The sequence below is a fragment of the Ictidomys tridecemlineatus genome, chromosome 6 (genome assembly GCF_052094955.1).
Source record: "Ictidomys tridecemlineatus isolate mIctTri1 chromosome 6, mIctTri1.hap1, whole genome shotgun sequence".
NCBI classification, from domain to species: Eukaryota; Metazoa; Chordata; class Mammalia; order Rodentia; family Sciuridae; genus Ictidomys; species Ictidomys tridecemlineatus.
Window position 1 is genome coordinate 75,960,610 of NC_135482.1, and position 21,113 is coordinate 75,981,722.

The 21,113-nt window shown below is 38.0% G+C and overlaps 1 protein-coding gene across 1 annotated transcript in view; it reads left to right on the top strand.

Annotated features, from left to right (window-relative positions):
- Positions 1–21,113, top strand: part of Pkp2 (plakophilin 2) — a 76,290-nt gene that overhangs the window by 10,465 nt on the left and 44,712 nt on the right. Inside the window, exons 2-4 of the mRNA XM_005334033.5 lie at positions 8,675–8,787; positions 9,159–9,835; positions 17,013–17,148. Coding sequence (XP_005334090.1) covers positions 8,675–8,787; positions 9,159–9,835; positions 17,013–17,148 — 926 coding nt within the window. The remainder of the gene's footprint in view (positions 1–8,674; positions 8,788–9,158; positions 9,836–17,012; positions 17,149–21,113) is intronic.

The following is a 21,113-nucleotide window of genomic DNA, read 5'->3' on the forward strand; positions in this document are numbered from 1 at the left end:
AAAAAGTGGGAAAAACTTTTGTGACCCAAATTCTAAAAACTTTATCTCATTTTTGCATATTGCCTTTGCAAGAGAGAAAAGATTGCTTTCCTCATCTATCGTTAGTTTTATGACTGAGACTCATATAACAAAAGAACAGATTAACAAGAGAAAAGTATACATCTATACTTTAAAATTGAGTGACATGGGAGATTTCAGAATTGAAGACCCAAAGACAGAACCAAGTGGGTTTTTTTTTTAAATGAATAATTTGTGCAGAAATATGCCAAGGCCAATGTCTCGGCTTGGCACAAGATTCAGGAGGCACTCACAGCTTTGTAGGTTCAAACAGCAATTCTTTATTCCAGCTCTCACACGACCTCCACACAGGTCCAGGGCAAACGCGTTCTGCCGTCTCCCGCACCAACCATCTACTCCACCAGGCTATCTCCAAATCCCATTTTAATCTCACGAGAACTCAACGGGAACAAGCAGCAGGAACACCCTAATCCCGGCAATAATCTTCAACCGCCAACTTCCCTAAAACCCATTATCTTAAACTGGCAACGCCTTAAACTCAAGGAGCCTGTTACTTCCTCAAACCTGATCAGCTCTAAACCCGAATCCGCCTTGGTCCTTGAGCAAGGTCACCTTATTAAAGCATGCATGCAATGTTCCATCAAATGTCCTCTAAGCAGCATGGGGTACGCTTGGCAAGGAAATTTCGATGCGTCATTCCTACTTGGTAATGGCCCTCAGCATCTCCCCCCTTCTGATTAATTAAACAACAAGCAATGCGGCTTAGGACCGTGCCTGGTAGGTTGTCCAATTCAACATATGGTTCTTACCCGTCATCGGATGAACTGACCTCTAGGCGTCAGTCCCCTGTCTTAGGTTGAATCCACTGCAATCAGATCAACCCGTCGCTGACTACCGGTCCAGCATTCAGCCATGCTTGTGGATAGGCCTAAGCACCAGTGGGGGGGTGAGGTTCTTGCCTCACCTCTGTTGGCCCCCAAATTTAACCTTGGTGCCAGTGGGGGGGTGAGGTTCTTGCCTCACCTCTGTTGGCCCCCAAATTTTAGACCATCACTAGTAGAAGGGAGGAAGATACAGAAATGCCACGACACCAAGCCAATTGACGGCTCCTTTGGAAAAATTGCATCACTGGTGACACCATCAGCAAAGATGTCAGCATTACCACAATTAACATGGGGTGCGCTGGCAAGGAAATTGCATCACTGGTGACACCATCAGCAAAAATATGCCAGCATTACCACCATTCACTGCACCAGACGATAGATCACAATGCATGCAACTGATAAATAGTCCAGTCAGGTTCTGCAGGCAGTTCAGAGTGGAAGAGTCTATCAATATGTCCATTTCCTCACAAAGTAAATCAAATCCTTGATTGAGCATTACTTGTTGAGTTATATTCATTGATGCATCAGTTTATACAGTTTACTGTGGTAGCTATCATAGAAGCTGTAGTTTGGTTTTCTTAGTCTTCACCGGCACTGGGATGGAGATGGGAATTCTGGTAATGATGTTAAAGAGACATTATCCTGAACAGAATTATTAAATATGATGAAAAGGAAAAGTGAAAGTAAACAAACAGATCTGTTAATCACCTTTAAAAACAATAGTAAGCAAACAGATCTATTAACCACCCTTGAAAACAATCATTAACAGCTGTTTACCTAATTAGATTAAACCACTTAAATCACGTGAATAAAAAAAAAATTCGGATCCATTTTTTCATGAGCGCTCCTCATATAAAAATATGGACATACACACATTCTGACATGCAACACAAAACAGGGCACACATAACATACAACATACAAGACAATAATAACGGCCTTGTAGCTTTACCTAGGTAAAATCTCCATTGCAATGTTTAAAAACTCCACAGTCAAAAAATAAAACACAGTCAAAAAACAAAACTGATCAGAAAAACATTAACCTAGGTTTGTATGAGCTCAAAAAATAAAATAGAACTACGATGTGGGAAAAATGCAATAATAAAATAGATATTGAAAAAAAAAGGCACCGTGGTTAATCACTGTTGCAGATGTAAGAATAGCCAAGCTGGAGCTCTGGATTTCAGCTGTTATGGATTTCAGTCAAATCATCTTCTTTTTCTGTAGAAATTGTTTTGGTTAACCTCTCTGGAATCCAAATCGGCTGCTGTTCTCCCTGTGGGAACACACAAACGGAACCCCGACTCCAGACAATAACTGGGTCGGGACCTTTCCATTGTCCTGTTAGAATATCTTTCCAAAGTACCTTAGGCTTATGTACATTTTTCGGATACATATGTCTTTCCGCAGCACTAAGTCCTGATGATTCCAAATTTAGAAAGTTTAGAGTAAAAAAAAAAAGGGTTATTTTAAGTTTATCTTTGGGGGATATATACCCCTTTAAGATCCTTTTAAATTTAAGTCTTTCAAAAGCATTCTGCCTTACTTTTTAGAATTATTTTAGTCCTTTTAATTTTTAGATGTGGTTTTAAACCATAGTTGTCTGAGCCTTTTGCATTTTCTATCTGAAATACCTTTACTTGACATTTTCAACCATTTTCTATCTTATTTCTATCTTTTACTTTTCTTCTAAGGTTTTTATATTTACCCTTAGTTGCTTTTTTCTCTCCTAGTTTTCTTTTGTTTCCTATTTTGTGGGCTTAAAATTCTTGTCTTTCTACATCTGTTTTATCTTCCTATATCTTTTTTATCTTTCTATATCTTCTCTCTCTTTTTTTACCTTCCTGTACTTCTGGTTTTGAAGTTTTCCACTTCAAATTTTTAATCTTCTTTATCTAAATCTTTTATCTTATTATCTTCCCATTTTCATGGGTTATTTTTTTTTTTCGTCATGAAGGCATCTTAACCACCTTCAATTTAATCTTTTAAAGCCTTTTGCAATGTACTTAGACATTTTACAACTTTTTACTTTACCACACAAAGATTATCTCATCTCCCTCTTTTTAGTTTAATTTTTAAAGTACATTTTAATAGTTTGATGAGTAAAGCAATCTTTTTTCCCGCCATGAAGGTATCTCAACAACCTTCAATTTAACCTTTTAAAGCATTTCATTTATCATCTATACTGTACTTTTAAATGTACCTTTTCTCCACCTACAGCTTCACTCTTTTAAACAAGGCTTAGATTCTGTATAAATCACTTAATATTAGTTTACATGGCTGCCCTTCAACCAAAGGCTTTTTTTTTTTAACTCCATTAAGAAGCTTTGTCTCAATCTGCCATGTACAAATACCTTTTTTCTTCTTTCTTCCTTTCTCAAGCTTTTAAAGTAAGTCTAGTTTTCTCAAAATCTTTTAAAATGGCCTTTACAACTTTTTACCACACAGAGATTATCTCATCTAGAGACATTTATTTAACCTTTAACCTTTTATATTAAAATATATTTCCATATCTTGAACCTTTTTATATCTCTTTTTTTAACCATTAACCCTTTTTATAAATTCACATTCTGAAACAACCCTTAAAAAATTTCTGATTTAGACAAATTACTCCACTTTAATAAGATGAAATACTTTCATGTTTTTTAAGGTACTATTATACTGTAATTGAAACCCAACTGAAACTTCTTATACTCTTTGTATATAAATTACACATGATAGAATCTTAACACTTAGTAACCTTGTTTCAGCAAAGACACAGACCAAAGCAATATTAAACCTTTTTCCATTCACCAATTTATGAAAACACACATAATGTTTAAATATATTACCTTATGGAACTTAATAAGTAAAGAGTACTTGATTTCATATTTAGTGGTTGATATTTTAACACTTTAGCTTTGTAAATTAATCAGATGTCTGTAAAAACCAAGATCTTAGACAAGTATAGTAAACAGAACTAGCCATCTCTTTCTTGTTAAAGAAAAATCCTTCTACAGGATACCATGATGGTCCCATTGATATACTTAATAACCCATCTTTAAAAAGCCATGGGCTACATTTTTGTATTGAATCAACATATGCCCTAGCTGTTCTTGGTCTCACTGGGGTGCCTCCTTCCTCTAACAGTTTCTCTTCCTTGGAGGCAAACAACTTCAAACCTTGAGTCAACCATTTTCCCCAGTTTGCCTGAGAAAGTTCTAGGAACAGGCAACTTGAAATAAAAACAAAATAAATCAAAACAAGAACACGTTGTTTTTTGAAATGGTCACCCATTTTTTTGCTCTCCTTCAGGATCGAGCAAATTCACTTACCCCCAAGCTTCAGACATCCCAAGTACGGGCCACCAAAATGCCAAGGCCAATGTCTCGGCTTGGCACCAGAATCACGAGGCACTCACAGCTTTGTAGGTTCAAACAGCAATTCTTTATTCCAGCTCTCACACGACCTCCACACAGGTCCAGGGCAAACGCGTTCTGCCGTCTCCCGCACCAACCATCTACTCCACCAGGCTATCTCCAAATCCCATTTTAATCTCACGAGAACTCAACGGGAACAAGCAGCAGGAACACCCTAATCCCGGCAATAATCTTCAACCGCCAACTTCCCTAAAACCCATTATCTTAAACTGGCAACGCCTTAAACTCAAGGAGCCTGTTACTTCCTCAAACCTGATCAGCTCTAAACCCGAATCCGCCTTGGTCCTTGAGCAAGGTCACCTTATTAAAGCATGCATGCAATGTTCCATCAAATGTCCTCTAAGCAGCATGGGGTACGCTTGGCAAGGAAATTTCGATGCGTCATTCCTACTTGGTAATGGCCCTCAGCAGAAATACAATTGCACAAAGTGGTATATGATCTAATAGCAATAAACTGAGGTAGGGGGCTTAGCAAAGTCTGTTTGGTTTCTTTCCTATGGAACATTTCTTTAATGTTGAGAGGACCTCTGGGACCCCTCTGGAATGAGAGTTTATGACCTACTTTGGGAGAAGGACAGCTTGATTTGTGTGTGTGTGTGTGTGTGTGTGTGTGTGTGTGTGTGTGTGTGTGTGTCTGTTTTAGAAGAGGAAGGGCAGAGGAGGCCGAGATCTGCTCTTTTCTCACACACCAAGGTGTTATATTTTGGAGTAGCATGTCCAAACCCAGATAGTACACATTTCAGAAGCATTTAAATGTGTGCTTTCTCAGGAAACCTCTCTCAGTAATCCTGTTTGTTCCTAAAATGATGGGAAACTGTGGCATGCAAGTCATTTGTCCTACACACAGAAAGTAGAACAGAGGCTCCAGACCAGAACTACAGAATTGACTTAACAGAAAATACTTGCCTCCTGGTTTGAAGAAAACAAATCCTTTGAATTAGAATCATACTTTAATCTTAAGTGTTTAAGAAAATCTGAATTTTTATGTTAGATTTATTTAAAATAGGATGCACCTCCAGGTATCAATGTTTTAGTTTGCTTTCTTGTTTCTATTTTTAGAGGAGGACATGGCTGAATTATATGTTCAACAGTCTTTATTTTATTCTCCAACTGAACAGAAAATAATGATTTCCCTTACAGAGATTAGATTTTATCCTGATTAATCTTTTTGAAAAAAAAATTCTACCCACTAAAATTTCTTTAAAATCTTAGAACACTTGCTGATTCACCTTTATCTACCATACTGATCTCAAATACATGACTAAGCAAATTAATCTGCATTATTTGTCATTTGAGATTAGCCTTTTAACAAAGAAACCATCTATGGTACAAACATGAATGTGGAATATCAGAAATCACATCTTTTCTTGTTGTGTATTCCACATGGTTTAAAAATCCAATCTTATTATTTTCCTCTGTTACTGACTACCTTGTTATTTTGGGAACCATTAAACTGATCTCAGTTTATTCACCTGACAATGGAAGGAGAAGCTTCCTTATAAGCACTACAGCAAATAAAGAATGAATGTTTACATAATATTTGTAACTGTTCAGATGGAGGTGCTAGAGGAAAGAGGGAAGGATTGGATTTAGTTCTCATATCAAAACTCCGATATTAATCCCCCCAGGGTTTTGGCAAATGACAGTTTCAGAATGGGCACCTTGCAGCCAAGCAGCAGAGTGGAAAAGAGGAACCCTGACTTTGAACCAATTTGCAATAACTGATTTGCAAGTCCTTTAAGTTTCCCTGTTTACAAATGGGGATGGTAATAGTTGGCTCTGCATCCACAGCATATTGTAAAGAAACATGAAATAATTTTAGCTCCTTAAAAGTAATATTGAAAGGCAGAAATTTGCATAAGTTGCTTTAGAAAGCCTAAAAAACTGTAGCAACAATGTGAATGTCTAACATGAGTTAAACATTTTGCTTGAACAAACTGATTTTAAAAACTCATAGATGAAGCAGCTTTTTGGGAGGCTGAGACTAGAGGATCACTTGAGTCCCAGAGTTGAAGATCAGATTGGACAGTACTGGGAAATCCTGTCTTACACACAGATCTTTTCAGTAGCCCTCATTAACTGTTCCTGAACAGCTGCCTACTTTTGAAAGTAGGGTAAGGGTAATACTGCAGGTACTGACAGGCTAGAGAGGCCCTGTTTGCAGAAATTTTCTTGGATTGCTAAAATTGCACACTTTGATCATCTGCCATTTTATTATAGTGGAACAGCAATTAATGATTCTAGCTACCATCCATGTATGACAACTAGTATCTTTCCATTCTAAATTGTCCTTTCATATATTCTGTTATACAGTCAAAATTTTGAACATGGATAATCCTTAATTACTGTATTATTGTATTGGTTGGGATTGAACCCAGGGCCCTACACATGTGCTCTACCACTGAGCTACATCCCCAGCTTCTTAATTACCTTTTATAAAAGAGAGTAAATTTTGTTTCTTAAGGATTGGCTTACTAATAATTTGCTGCCTGCTCACAGCCTCTTGTAGTAAATTGGCTGTTTTCTTGGAGGTAGGGTGAGTTTGAGCATCTCCAGGACCCACCCTCCCTTTTCCTTGTGGGTCCTGCACCCTCTTCAGGTTAGAACCTCTGTGTTCCCTGTAATAGTCCTTCTAACCTCCTTTCCCTGGCCCACTGCCTGGTGGGGGAAGGTAAGTGAGGGCTAGTTAGCCTAGGCAGGAGGCAGGCCTCTCCTGAGTTATAGAGATTCCTTTCCCTTATTTGAGGTCCAGGTCATACAGCTTACAAACTAAGAGGCCACCTGACCTTTTGTCAGGCCATGTGGAGAAATCAGGCCCTTATAAATGAGATGCCTGGCTTACCTCAACCTCTCTCATCTTTAGGGTGACAGTTACAAGCCAGAAGCTGCCTCTACCAGGACCCCATGAGGCATGAAAATTGTTTACTGGCCAGATTGTTTGGCTTCAGGAAATAAGGACACAAGAATAAATTTGGGATGGATTCAGATTTTTTAAGCTCTATGGCAACAACAATCTTCATTCCCCCTCCCCCTCTGAATAACTTTGAATATATTGTCAGTCCTTGAAATTTTAACTTTTTAACAATTTGTTGGAACAATTGGGTTGGAAAGGGACTGCCTGTGTTTTTTTTTTTTTCTTCTCAGCATCTTTCATGAGTCTCTAAAGTCATTGAAGAGTTAAGTATTTTTTTATCCCCTTAGATTTCTAAAAGAATACTACATAACAGGGGGAAAAATGGTTAAAATTAGAAAACCAAAGGCTAGGATTGTGGCTCAGCAGTAGAGCACTTACCTAACACTGAGTGAGGCCCTGGGTTTGTTAGATCCTCAGCACCCCTTATAAATAAATAAAATAAGGGTATTGTGTCTACCTACACCTAAAAAAATATTTTTTTAAAAAACTTAAGAGAACCAGACATTATCTAGGTTTTATAGAGCTTTGACTACTTGGTTAGTTTTGGTTTTTTAGCAAGTCATAAGAGATTACAAAAAAAAAAAAAAGGCTGAGAGAAGGATAAAGCTGTAGAAGAGGGACACAATACTGTCTGTCTTCTACCCCCTACGTCCCTCAAAGAGAAGTATTTTCAGAGGTATGAGACATGCATCAATTGAGAATCCCTGTGGGTTCCCGAGCTGAGCACAAAGGGTTGCCTCCCACTCAGTGACTGCAGGAGAGTTGGCTGGCTCTTAGACCCCCAAACAAAGGGGGAAGCAAGGTGATTCCACAAAAGCAGTGGCTCAGGAGAGGTTGCTAACTCTCAAATTGCCAAGCACCTTCACCCCAGCCTGGCCTTCAGTTGATCCTGTTTTCTTTGACTACACAGACCCACCTTGTTGTTTATACAAGCTGTCTTATCTAGTAGTGTTGAGTCACCATTATATTTATTGCCTACACCTACTTACTATAAAAAGTTTCTGACTTCCTGCAGTGCTAACAGAATTCTCCCCTAACTTGAGAAACCAGAGGTTGAAGAACAGACCATCTGAACCAATGTGTGATTCTCAAATTCTTCAGCATTGTAACGACCAGTTTTGGATTTCTATGATCTCCTCTTCTTCCTCTTCCTGTCTTTTAAATGTTTGCCTTATATGGTACCAGGATTGAAGCCAAGGCCCCAGGCATGCTAGGCAAGCGATCTACCCCTAGGCTACATCCCCAGCCCTCCTTTTTTTCTAATAGAATGTTTTGATAACCTTTGATGGTTTGCCGCTTTCCCTGGTGGTGTTAAACCAGCATTTAAAATATTAATATATATTTAATGTTTGTAATTGGCCTTAATGACTTAGATTTTAAAATGTAATATACAGCCTATAAGTATTGATATTCTATATTTTAATATTTGCTTAATTGCAGGAAATCTTCACCGAACCAGCAGTGTTCCTGAGTATGTCTACAACCTTCACCTGGTTGAAAATGATTTTGTCGGAGGCCGTTCCCCTGTCACTCAAACCTACGATGTATTAAAGGTAGGGTATCAAAGAATGTTGATAGTTGTCAAATTGCTGGGAAAACATTTTCAAACATTTTTAGATTGTTGCTTTTGAGGTTTACCTCTCCAAAGTATTATTTCCTGAATACCAATTTTGAGAAAATTGACTTATGGGGACACCCTGGGAACCTGGGGATTTTAAACAGTATTAAATCCTAACGCAAGTAAAAATGACTCAAGTCAACCAAGTCTTATTTTTTTTAAAAAAAAAAAGACTTCACCCAGAAAGGGGCCAACTTCTCCATTCTGAAAAACTGACATTTTGAGGAATAATCCACAGTAATTAGTCTTAAGCAAAGACAAAAACAGATTTATGCTTCATTGAAGTTTTATTTTTCTCTCCTGCAGGCTGGCACAACTGCCACTTACGGGGGTCGTTGGGGGCGAGGAACGGCACAGTACAGCTCCCAGAAGTCAGTGGAAGAAAGATCCTTGAGGCAGCCTCTGAGGAGACTGGAGATCTCTCCAGACAGCAGCCCTGAGAGGTTTCATTACGCTCACAGCGATTACCATTACAGCCACAGAACCCAGCCTGGGCACACACTGCGCCACCAAGACAGCAGGCGCTCCACCCTCCTCATGCCACCCAGATATGCCCGCTCGGAAATCGTGGGGTTCAACCATGCTGTGAGCAGACAGCGCCACTATGACACTTACCACAGACAACACCAGTATGGGTCTGTTAGTGACACTGTCTTTGACAGTGTCCCTGTCAACCCTTCGGTGCTCACCTACCCCAGGCCGGGGACCAGTCACAGTATGGGCAACCTCTTGGAGAAGGAAAACTACTGGAATTCAGGGCAGATGAGGCCTCTGGTGCCCCTGCAGCCCGTCACTCAGAACAGAGCTGCCAGGTCTTCCTGGCACCAGAGCTCCTTCCACAGCACCCGCACGTTGAGGGAAGCCGGGCCCAGTGTCACTGTGGACTCTGGTGGGAGAAGGACGCACATGACCGTGGGCCAGGTGGCAGCAGCAGGAAGTGGGAATGTGCTCGTGGAGAGAAGCACTGTCGACTCCCAGCTTGGGTGAGTCTTCTGAATCTACCACTCAGTCGGTGCCAGCACATTCTGTTCCCACAGCCCTGACAGTGTGAGCTGGCACTTCTAGGGCTGGAGAGAAAGGCTGACAGAGATAAGTGATTAAAATAATGACTTTTCGGGCAGTTGCCTAATTGACAGATCAGCCTGTTTACCTCAGGAACCAGGGGCCAAGCTACCTGCTCACATGACAGCTTTGTGCAAAAATGTGACGTTTAGCCCATCTGTTCCAGATTAGATGCTGGCTAAAGGGATCGCTGCTCCTTGGCTATGTGAAAATCTGCTCTTATCAAGAGCAAACTCCAGCATAGACCAAAAAATGGATAATTTTATATGCATTTTTTTTCAATCAGTCCTGGAAATAAAGGAAAGAAAAGGCACAAATGTTTACTTCTGGTGCTGAGTGTGTGCCTCAAGTGCTATTTGCATGATTATTAATGTAAAAGGACTCCGAGAGCTAAGGAGAGGCAGTTGATTTCTAGATGTCTCTTTCTTTCCTTTGATACTTGATACCTTTACTTTTGATTTCAGTACTATGGATTTGGAGGTTTGTTTTTTTTTTTTTTTTGCAAAACTAAATAATCAAAATATTGAATTTTCAAAGTCATTCCTTTACCTTTCCTATTTATGTTATGGTTTGACTAATTTGGATCTTAACCCTTATTTAAATTTAATGCTCAAGTACAAATTGGGTAAACTGAGGAAGTTACTAAAAGAATGTTTGTAAATGGATCAGTGATGAAATCAGTAACTCCTAAAATAATGATTTGGAATCATTAAGGCAAAATATTATCTGATTGTTTGATTTTAAAATTGCTTATTGGTAGTCATTTCTTAAATGAAAATGTGTAGTGTACCTATTGATTAGGCAAGCTATGGTGATAAATTACTTTCGAAAAAGGTGTTAGGTGTTAAAGCAAGAAATACTTTTCATAAATCAAATGTTTGTATGAAACTTCTAACATTTCTGGTAGGAAGCAGATCTTTGTCAATATGAACACATTTCTAGAGAAGGAAAAATACATCAGATAATTGTTTATGGAGGAAAATACTGATAAGGACTTTTAAATGGTAATTTAGAATTTATTAAATGTCTACTACAGCCTAGGATTTGTGATAAACACCATTTTTAGCAAAATCATTTTAACAATAGCAAAGCTATCATCCCATTTCTCAAACTCTGTGCCCTCAGACATTCTAAACCAGCCCGTCACTTCTCAGACTCATCAGCCCTCTGCAATATGGCTTCTGTCCCCACCACCTCACTGGAACATTCTCCTGACAAATGTAGCGGTGACTGCTTTTTAGCTACATCCTAAACAGACACGCATTTAGTCTTTTATGTCACCGTGACACACTTCTGCAGTCTTCTTAATCTTCTAAAAGTGCTTCTTTTTTTCAGGCCCAAAGAAGTCATCTCCAGTAACCCTTCTCTCTGGGTCTTGGTGCTTTTCCTGGGAGGCCCTGGTATCTCACTGGTATCCTCCCGATTCCAAAAGTTTTTATCTTTAATCTTTTACCCTGTAGACCTTTATGTAGATTTAACAAATTCCTGGACATCCCCAATTCAGCATATCCTAAACCAAATTCGCTAGCTCCTCTAGGCCTTCTGTTCCTAGGCATTTCTTCCTACTGAGCTCTTTCAGCTACAAACCTGGAGGTCATTCTTATCATCTTTCTCCATAGTCATCTATCACCAAGCCATATTTTAACCTCTTTAATTGGTCTTACATTTTCATCATTTTCTCCATCTCCATTGCACAAGTCTCTCTGCCACTGGTCTTGCACAGAACTGTTGTCTAGGACTGTCAAAATGATCTTCTCACACCTGATTGTTTCTTTCCCTGGTTTACCACCTTTGCATAATTCCACTGAGTAGTCAAGCTTTTTAGCATGGCATACAAAACCCAAGGTGTTTTCATCTCTGCTTCTCACTCCAGTCTCTTCTCTTTGTACTCTTCTCCACTCTTCATGACTACCGTCCTCAAACACACCCATGCTTAAACCACTTGCAACCTCCTGCTATTTTCCTTAATGTAAGATATTTGTGCATTCACTCTCATTTGATCTCTCTCTCTCCCTTCTTCCTCCTCCTCTCCCCCCACATCACCCTCCCCCACTTTCTTTCCCACTTCAGCCCTTCACATGCAGCTTTGTTTTTGTATGGCTGCTCATAATTCTGGATTTAACTGCAACATCACCATTTTCCTGGCCATTCCCTTCCCAATCTAGCTTATGTGCCCCAGATAGCAACATTGTGTGGATGTCTCTATCAGAGTAACTCTTGTGGTTATTCATTTACTTATCTGTTATCTCTCTAGACTTTGAGCTTCTTACCAATGGCTCATTCATCTTTATGTTCTCAGCACCCCTAAAACAGAGGCCATTCCATGATGGTTCTATACAGAAATTAAAAAGGGAAGGAAAAAATACAAACTCTTTACTTTTTGACATCTAGCACTTTTGTTGCTCAAATTCTTGTTTTAATGTCCAGGGTAATTCATTATAATATTTAATGATATTTCAAAGAATAGAAGGAACACTAGAGGTCAAGAAATTTAAAATAAAGGGTGGGGAGCTGGGCACAGTGGTACACACCTGTAATCCTAGGGATGCTGAGGCAGGAGGATAGCAATTTAGCAAGTCCCAAGCAACTCAGTGAGACCCTGTCTCTAATAAAATATATACAAGGGCTAGGGATATGACTCAGTGGTTAATCATCCATGGGTTCATCCCTGGTACAAAATAAATAAATAAATAAATAAGGGTGGGCTGGTATGTGGCTCAGTGGTAGAACACTTGCCTATCTTGCGTAAAGCCATGAGTTAAAAGCTCCAGCACCCCTCCCCTGCCCCCAAATTTAAAGAGTAAGGAATGTTTGCCTGAGATTCTCCAAGTTCTAGATACCAAACCATAGATACTAACCCTTTTCTCTGATTTCTGAAGGGAAATTTTTGCTTTCTATGGAGATGAGAGGGAGCCAGAGATATTTTCTATTATGAAGAAAAATGATGATTGAGGCAGAGTCTGGCCTGCCTTTCTTATGCTTCTGGTGTGCTCCCTCTCCTATCAGTTCCCCAGGGTGTACCCTGAAGCACTCTGGGCTGTCCTTGCCTGCACTGTCTCACCTTTCAAACTATTAAGTTCCATTAAAAAAAAAATTCTTTTTTATTCTTACCCAAATTCTTATATGTATAGGAGTATTCTTTCATACATGTGGAACATTCCTATGAAGTAGCTAGATTCAACCATAAACCTACCTAATGACATAAGGTAGCAAACAATGGATTCGTCATTCCAAAAGAATGGCCGATCAGTTACTAATAGGGCTGAAAACTGAGATCTGAGTAAAACTGAGATAGTCATCACTTGTTCTAAATCAGACCAATGAGAAAGGTTTAAAAGAATCACCAAGTAGAAAGTTCCAGATGAATTTTTCTAAAAATATGATTTCTGAACCTCTTGGATTCATAACAGATGTTAGGTTCTTCCAGTTTGCCCAGCATTTCCCTCAGCATCATAAATATAAAAATTGAGTGGTTTATATGAAGGTCTAAGGAAAAGAAAGTAGGGCATGTTGTAAGTGCAAGGCCGTGAGGTACATGCTGGTGCCTGCAGGGCTTCAGAGTACAACAGAGCAGTGCACTCTGTTGAGGAGACTAGGAGAGAGCAGGGAGCTCCAGTAGGATCACCAGCAAGTTTGTGACCTAGAGCAAGTTAGAGCAGAAAACAGGTCACATGGACTCTCCTCTACATCCTCTGAATCACTAGTCGCTTTAGTTCTTTGATTTTTCAGGTCTCTTCCAACTGCATCATTGTTTACATTTCCATTTTAATAACCCAGTTTAAGGCTTCATCATCCCAGCTAAGACTCTTCCAGGGCCCTTAAAACGGTCTCTTTGTTTCTATAAACACATGTCCACATGTCTCCTCCAGAATTATCTTTCCAAAGCAGCACCTTCATCACTCTTTTGGAGGTAGGGGAATTCGCATTTTACAAAGTATCAAGCAACAACACTTCAGTGAGCTATCCATTCTTTTTGTTGTTTGTTACTGGGGATTAAACTCAGGGGCACTTTACCACTGAACCACATCCCCAACTCATTTTTATTTTGATACAGGGTCTCACTAAGTTGCTAAGGGCCTTGCTAATTGTTAAGGCTTGCCTCAAACTTGCAATCCTGCTGCTTCAGCCTCCCGAGCCACTGGGATTACAAGTAATGCACCACCACACCCAGCATTAGTTGTCCATTCCTTAGCTGATATTTTTTCGACCTTCAGAAAATATAGCCATATTCTGATGTCAGAAGATCCAGTCTAGGACAGGGCTTTGTTATTAGCAGAAGTCCTGGTTATTGGGAGATGGTACTCACAAAAAAAAAAAAAAAAATTACTCTTTTTTTCCCCGCTGTGACATCTCACATTTGAGCCAGTGGTATTTCACATACCTTTTTACGTTTTTATTTATACTGACCTCATCTTAAATTTTCTTTTGTTGTTTTGTTTTGTTTTTGTTTTTGTGGTGCTGAGGATTGACCCCAGTGCTAGACAAGTATCTTACTTCTAACCTACACCTCCCCAGCCCCTTTATTTTGATATCGTGTTAACATTTGAACTAAAGCTGTTGAAAAGACTCATCTACAGTCTGGTAGTTCAGGGGACATGGGGCCAGAGAGTAACTGCTGTTCCTGATCCTCACCTGCCACCCCAACGTCATCTTCTAAGCCACACTTCTGCTGGCTTCCAGAAGTGTTCTTCAGTGAATGGGAAGGAATAAAGAAAGGAAAGTAGAAAAGGAAGGAAAGAAGAAAGGAGGAAGAGAGAAAAAAAATGCAGTAGAGGAATGCTGCAGGAGAAGAAAGGAACAGCTCCAGCGGGTAGAGGCATAGAAAAGATTTTACCAAAGTGATGGTATCTCATTCCAGTCTTGAGTAATGGATAGCAATGAAATAGAAGCATGTGCTTCCTAGAAAAATCAAAAAGGCACCTTGTGAAGAAGGTTGCAGTGTTTAGAGAAAGATGAAAAGTCTGGTGTGATTGAGGGTGGGGTAGGAGATCAAAGGAGGAGTAAGAAAGAGGGGAGAGATGCAAGAAATGGAGCTAGACTGGGGTCAGAAGGTGTGCCTTTCACAGAGTGGGACTTTATGGACAATAATAACACAGAAAATTGACACACCAGTAGCTGTAGAAAAACCTTACTGAGTAAGCCTTCATTTAGTTAGGAATTGTTTTTAGTGACAAAGTGAACTGGCATTGGGTCAACTGGGAATGAATGTGGAGCTTCTTCATGAATTATGTTCAGGAATATAAAGGATTAGAGTAATGGAATTATTTTGTGGGGGTTGAAGATGGGAGAATCAAACTTTCCTTGAATCCTTTATGGCTTTATAAGATTGATTAATGGCTGAATCTTAAAAAAAAAAAAAAGGCTGTATTAAACAGAAGGCTATTCTCACGGTATGAAGGATCTTTCATTAGGTAAACACCTGGAATCCTGGATGATAAATGCTTGCGGTTACCATTGAGATTGAGACTTTTGGAGTTATGATTTCTCTGAAAAGCCATTCAAGTCCACAAAGTATTTCCATTTCTTTTAAAACGTGTGTTTATTTTAAATAAAAATGATTTTAACTTCTAGTTTTGCATAATAGCCTGCATTCTTTTTACCAATTAAAATTAACTCCTGAGGCACAACATTCTCAAATATGACATCATTATATAATTCTCAGTATAGATGCCAGAAATGCTCCACTTTTAATACCCTTCTGCTCATGAGGTAACACTTCTGTGTTGGAACATGTGTGTCAGGAGCAGCAGGTTTACTTTTCAGTCATGAAGCCCATTACTTCTTTCCCCCTCAAGCACATCATACCCACCCCACAAAAATACACCATTCACAACACTGTACCCACTCACTTCTGTGCATGTGGGTAGGTGTTAGTGGGTTAGCCTAATGGCAAAGAGAATTTACTCAGGGTGTTTGCTTGTCAGCAGAGAGTGGAAAGCACCCTCTCCAGGTTTCTTTGGTGTCCTCATTACCTAACATCCAAGCTGATAATAGACTAAGCTAGTCACCCTCCAGGCAGAAATAAAAAGGGAGAAAAAACACAATGCTATGAGGCTTTGGGGAGTTATGATTTTATAAGTAGCAATTTTAGGTGTCCTCTCTCAGTGAGTTTCCCTGTGTCAAACTACTTTAGGCTTCATCATTATTGGCAACTAGTAAAGGACAAAAGTAAGCCACTGGGACAGGCACAAACTGAATGTCATTTCAGTGGCAAATGGTAACAGAATGAATATTTTTTTAAGAAATAAAGGTATCTATCATTGCATTTAATGATTACCTTTCCTGATGTATTCTGTCACACCAGCACGACTTATTTTAACAAAATAAAACCCAGTGTGTTTGTTTTGTTTGGGTTTGAGTTTTGGTTTTGATTTAGTTTGGTTTTTGGTTTGGAGGGGGGGGGGGTTGGCTGTACTGGGGATTGAACCCAGGATGCTCTATAACTGTGCTGCATTGCCAACCTTTTTTACCTTTTATTTAGAGACAGGGTCTTGCTAAGTTGCCCAGGCAGACCCCCAACTTGTGATCCACCTGCCTTGGCCTCCCAAGTTACTGGGATTACAGGCATGTACCATCATACCCAGCCAGAACTCCATTTTTCAGGCTTCCACTGTTTCCATACTATTATATGCATTTTAGAAATGCTTCTATTTCTAATTTATTTTGGGGTGAAATAACAGATTCTGAGCAGTTTGAGAAAGGAGATGTTTCTACCCATAGGTGTGCCATTACCAGAATAGAAATAATTTTTATTTCTTTGAACAAATTTATTTTAGATTCCATCTAAACAGTCTTAACTGGGTCATTAAGGTCACTTTGCAGGTATAATTTTCATACTATACATACTTAAAAGTGCCATTTCTTTGGTACATGTTATGAATCTCTTCAACAACATCTTCAGAGGCCAGTCTTAGTGGAGCGTAAGACTTCAGCCATTTGCATCCAATCTCAGGTGCTGATTTTTCTTTGTATGAAGGAAAGTAAGGCTCAGATAGTTTAGGTGTTTCACAATATTCCCTGAATGCTCTCTGGAAGATCAGATTGATAGGCAGGAGGGAGCCATTTAGAGCCTGGCTGAATCTGTGACTGTTTGTCTAGGAATGCAGACGTGGAGATGACCCTGGAACGAGCAGTAAGTATGCTTGATGCAGACCACACGCCGCCAGCCAGGATTTCTGCTGCAGCTACTTTCATACAGCATGAGTGCTTCCAGAAAGCTGAAGCACGGAAAAGGGTGCGTATCTTCGCAAGTTCTTTGCAAAACCAGCCCACCACCACATCTGTTATGATGACCCTGAATATCAAATATGGGTCATTATTTACATTTTTAAAAATTGTCATTGAGGTTTTTTTTTAATTTAAAAGGAAATATAGACTTATTACACACAATCCTTCTTGCAATTCAGAATCTTAGAAAGGAAGTCCCCCTACACAAGCCCTTCCCTTGGTCTGCGTGCCCAACCTCCCCATTTAGAACTGACCCCAGAGGCAATTGTTATTGACCAATGTATGTACTTTCAGATATTTCAGAGAAAGAATGTATTCATTTTATGATATTGTTTTCTAGACTTAAAAAACATATTAATATAAGTAGTATTTTGCAACTTTTTCATTAAGTTGTTTCATTAACATACTATAATAATTGATGAATAGTTTGTACATTTATTCTTTAACATTTCCCGAAATGTTATCATAGGACTGATCTCCAGAGTTGGAATCAATAGGTCATTATATATTTGTTTTGGAAGAGGAGTGTCATACCTTTTTTGATTGAAAACAAAATTACACTGTATCTTAGAAGTCTTCAATACATGTTAGCCTTATCTCATTCTTTAAAACTGCTACATTGATTTCTGTTGTCTAAATGTACCAGCTTTTTTGGTTTCGTTTTTAACAGCTTTATTGAGATGCAGTTTAACAACATTTTGACATGTTTTTGCATTGTGAAATGATTGTCATAATCAAGATCATGAACATATCCATTACCTCCAATATTTTCTAATATTTGTATGTAACCTGCATGTTCCATCCCTCTCCAATCAATTTCCACCTCTCTCAAGACAACCCCCATACTACAGAGTGAATTTTCTAGAATTTGGTGTAAGTGGAATTATACAGCATGCATGCTCTTTTTCTGCATTATTTTACTTAGCTCAAGTGTTTTAAATTCATTCGTGTGGTGTGTATCAAAAGTCTTGGCTATTAAAAAAAACTGCTTTGATCATATGTATAGATCTTCATGTAGATATATGCTTTCATTTCTCTTCATTGAATACCCAAGAGTAGGATCCCTGGATGATACAGTAGTGTATGTTTCACTTTTTAAGAAACTGCCCAATTATTTTATTATTTTAAATGAATTTTTATGATTTTATTTAAATTTATAATGGTATTTCACTGTGGTTTTAATATGCATTTCCCTAATCATTAGTGAAATTGAACATCCTTTCATGAGCTTACATAATTTTGTTTTGATATTGGTCTATAGTTTTTTGGGGTTAGTTTTGTGTGTATTATGAGATTTAAACTGAAGTTTCTTTTTTGGCACATTCAATTTTTTAGGTGTTATTTATTAAAAAGACTTTCCTCTCACTAATAAATTGTCTTTCTACTTTTCTTGAGGAGAAATTGATCACATAGGTGAATGTATTTTTGGTGTGTGTTCTCTTCCACTGATCTATTTGTTCATATTTATTCAAATGCCATACTATTCACACATCCTACCACTGAACTATATCCCCAGCACTTTTTATTTAATTTTAAGTCAGGGCCTTGTTAAGTTGTCCAGGCTGGTCTCAAACTTGTGCTCCTTCTGCCTCAGCCTCCTGATTTACTGTGAACTACATGGTCTTGATTACTATAATTTTATAATAAGTCTTAAAATTAAGTAATATTAGTTCTCCAACTTTGCTCTCTTTCAGAGTTGTGTTGGCTATTCTAGGTCTTTGCAGTTATATTTGAATTTTCTAATCAGTTTGTCAATTTCTTTAAAAACAACAACAACAAAAAAAAAACCTACTGGAATTTTGAGAATGCATTGAATCCAGAGACAGATCTGAGAAGAGTTGACATCTTAACAATGTTGAGTTTTCATGGAGAACACAATATATCTCACCATTTATTGAAGTCTTCCCAAATTTCTCTCAGCAATGTTATATAGTTTTTACTCTAGAGGTCTTTCATATTTTTTTAAGATTTATCCTTAAGTTTATCATACTTCCAGATGCTTTCATAAGTTATATTTTTACTAAAATTTTTGATTGTTCATTGCTAGTATATAAAATTGATATTTGTATATATTGATCTTGTAGCTTAAGATATTTCTACATTCAGTTATTAGCTCTGGTAGCATTTTTTAAGATTCCATCAGATTTTTCTACATAGAAGATAATGCCATTTACAAGTATAGTTTCATTTCAATTTGGATGCTTTGTATTTCTTTCTTTTTTTTCTTCTTCCTTTTGTTTTCTTTGTTTCAGTACTAGAAACTGAAGCCAGGATCTCATATATGCTAGGCAAGTAAGTGCTCTACTAGCCCTTTTTATTGTATTTTGAGATAGGGTCTCGCTAAATTGTCCAGGTTAGCCTTAAACTTGTAATCCTCCTGCCTCATCCTCTCAAATAGCTGATATTACAGGTGTGCACCATTGTGTTCAGTTTTTTGCTTGCTAAAACCTCCCCTACAATCTTGAAAGGAAGTCTGAGAGTACGTATTCATCCTGTTCCTGATCAGTCTTTCTTTATAAAGTATACGACTACCTGTTGTCTTTTCATGGGTGACCACATAAAGTTGAAGAACTTCCTATCTATTTCTGTCTTAATGAAGTGTTTCTTTCTTTTCTTTTTTTTAGTACCAATAATGATTATTGGATTTTGCATTTTATGTATCTATTGAAATATTTCTGGGGTTTTTTTTCATTTTACTTTTGCTATTATGATAAATTACCTTGATTGATTTTAAAATGTTATGCCATTCCTGAGATAAATCACACTTGGCTATGGCATACTGTCATTTTTTTATATTTTTAGTTAGACTTGATAAAATTTTAAGAGTTTTTACATGTGTATTTAAAAGATAAGATGTCATTGTCCTTTTTTTGTCTAATTGAATGAATTAGAAAATATTCAATCTTTTTCAATTTTTCAATAGTTTCTTAACTACAAATTCAGTTTATTTAATTGACATGGGGTAATTTGGGCTATTTCTTCTTCAGTGAGCTTTGCTAGTTGTGTCTTTTCAGGGATTTTTCCATTTCCTGTATGTTGTTCTAGTTCTTTGTGTAGATGCCATTTGTTACTTTCCCTTTTAAATGTCAGTGCTTAAAAGATATTTTTTTAACTGTCATCTCAATTGCATTGTTTCAGACAGAAATCACTTGTCATCCTTATCTTTGCTCCTCTCTAGAGTATGTCTTCCCACACCCCCTCCACCCCCCATCCCTTGTTGCTTTTAAGATTTTCTCTTTAACACTGTTGTTAAACATATTGGTTACAATGTGCCTTGGTGTAGTTTTCCTTATATTTCTTGTGTAGGGGGAGTTCACTGAGCTCTTAGATTTGTGGATTTCTACTTTTCATCAGTTTTGGAACCTTTTCAGCCACTAGCTTTTCACATTTGTTTATCTGCTTCTGTTCCTCCTTTGGGAACTATAATTACATAAATTACATATATGTTAACTGCTTAGGGTTGTCCCATAGCTCATCAATAGCCTATTCTTTTTCTTCTTTAGTCTTTTATTTTTTCTTTGCTTCCTTTTGAATAAGTTCAAAAATTATTCTTTAAATTTACCAACCTTTTCTTCTACAGTGTTTAATATACCATTGGTATTCAGAGTATTTTTATTTCATAAATTGTACTTTTTATCTCAGAAATGAAATCTCCTTAAATATTTTTTACACCTTTTATGGCCCTACTTACCCTTTTTATGTCCCACCTTTGCTCAAGTTTTCTGGACATATAGAAGAAGTTAAAATTGCTACTTTAATGTTCTTGTCTGCTAATTCTGTGTTCAGGGGCACTTAACTACTGAGCCACATTCCCAGCCCCTTTTTTTTATGGTTTTTGTTTTGAGACATGATATCACCAAGTTGCTGAGGCTGCCTTTGAACTTGTGATCCTTCTGCTTCAGCCTCCTGAATAGTTGGAATTACAGTCTGCACCACTGTGATCAGCACTGGCAATTTTTAGACTGGCATCAT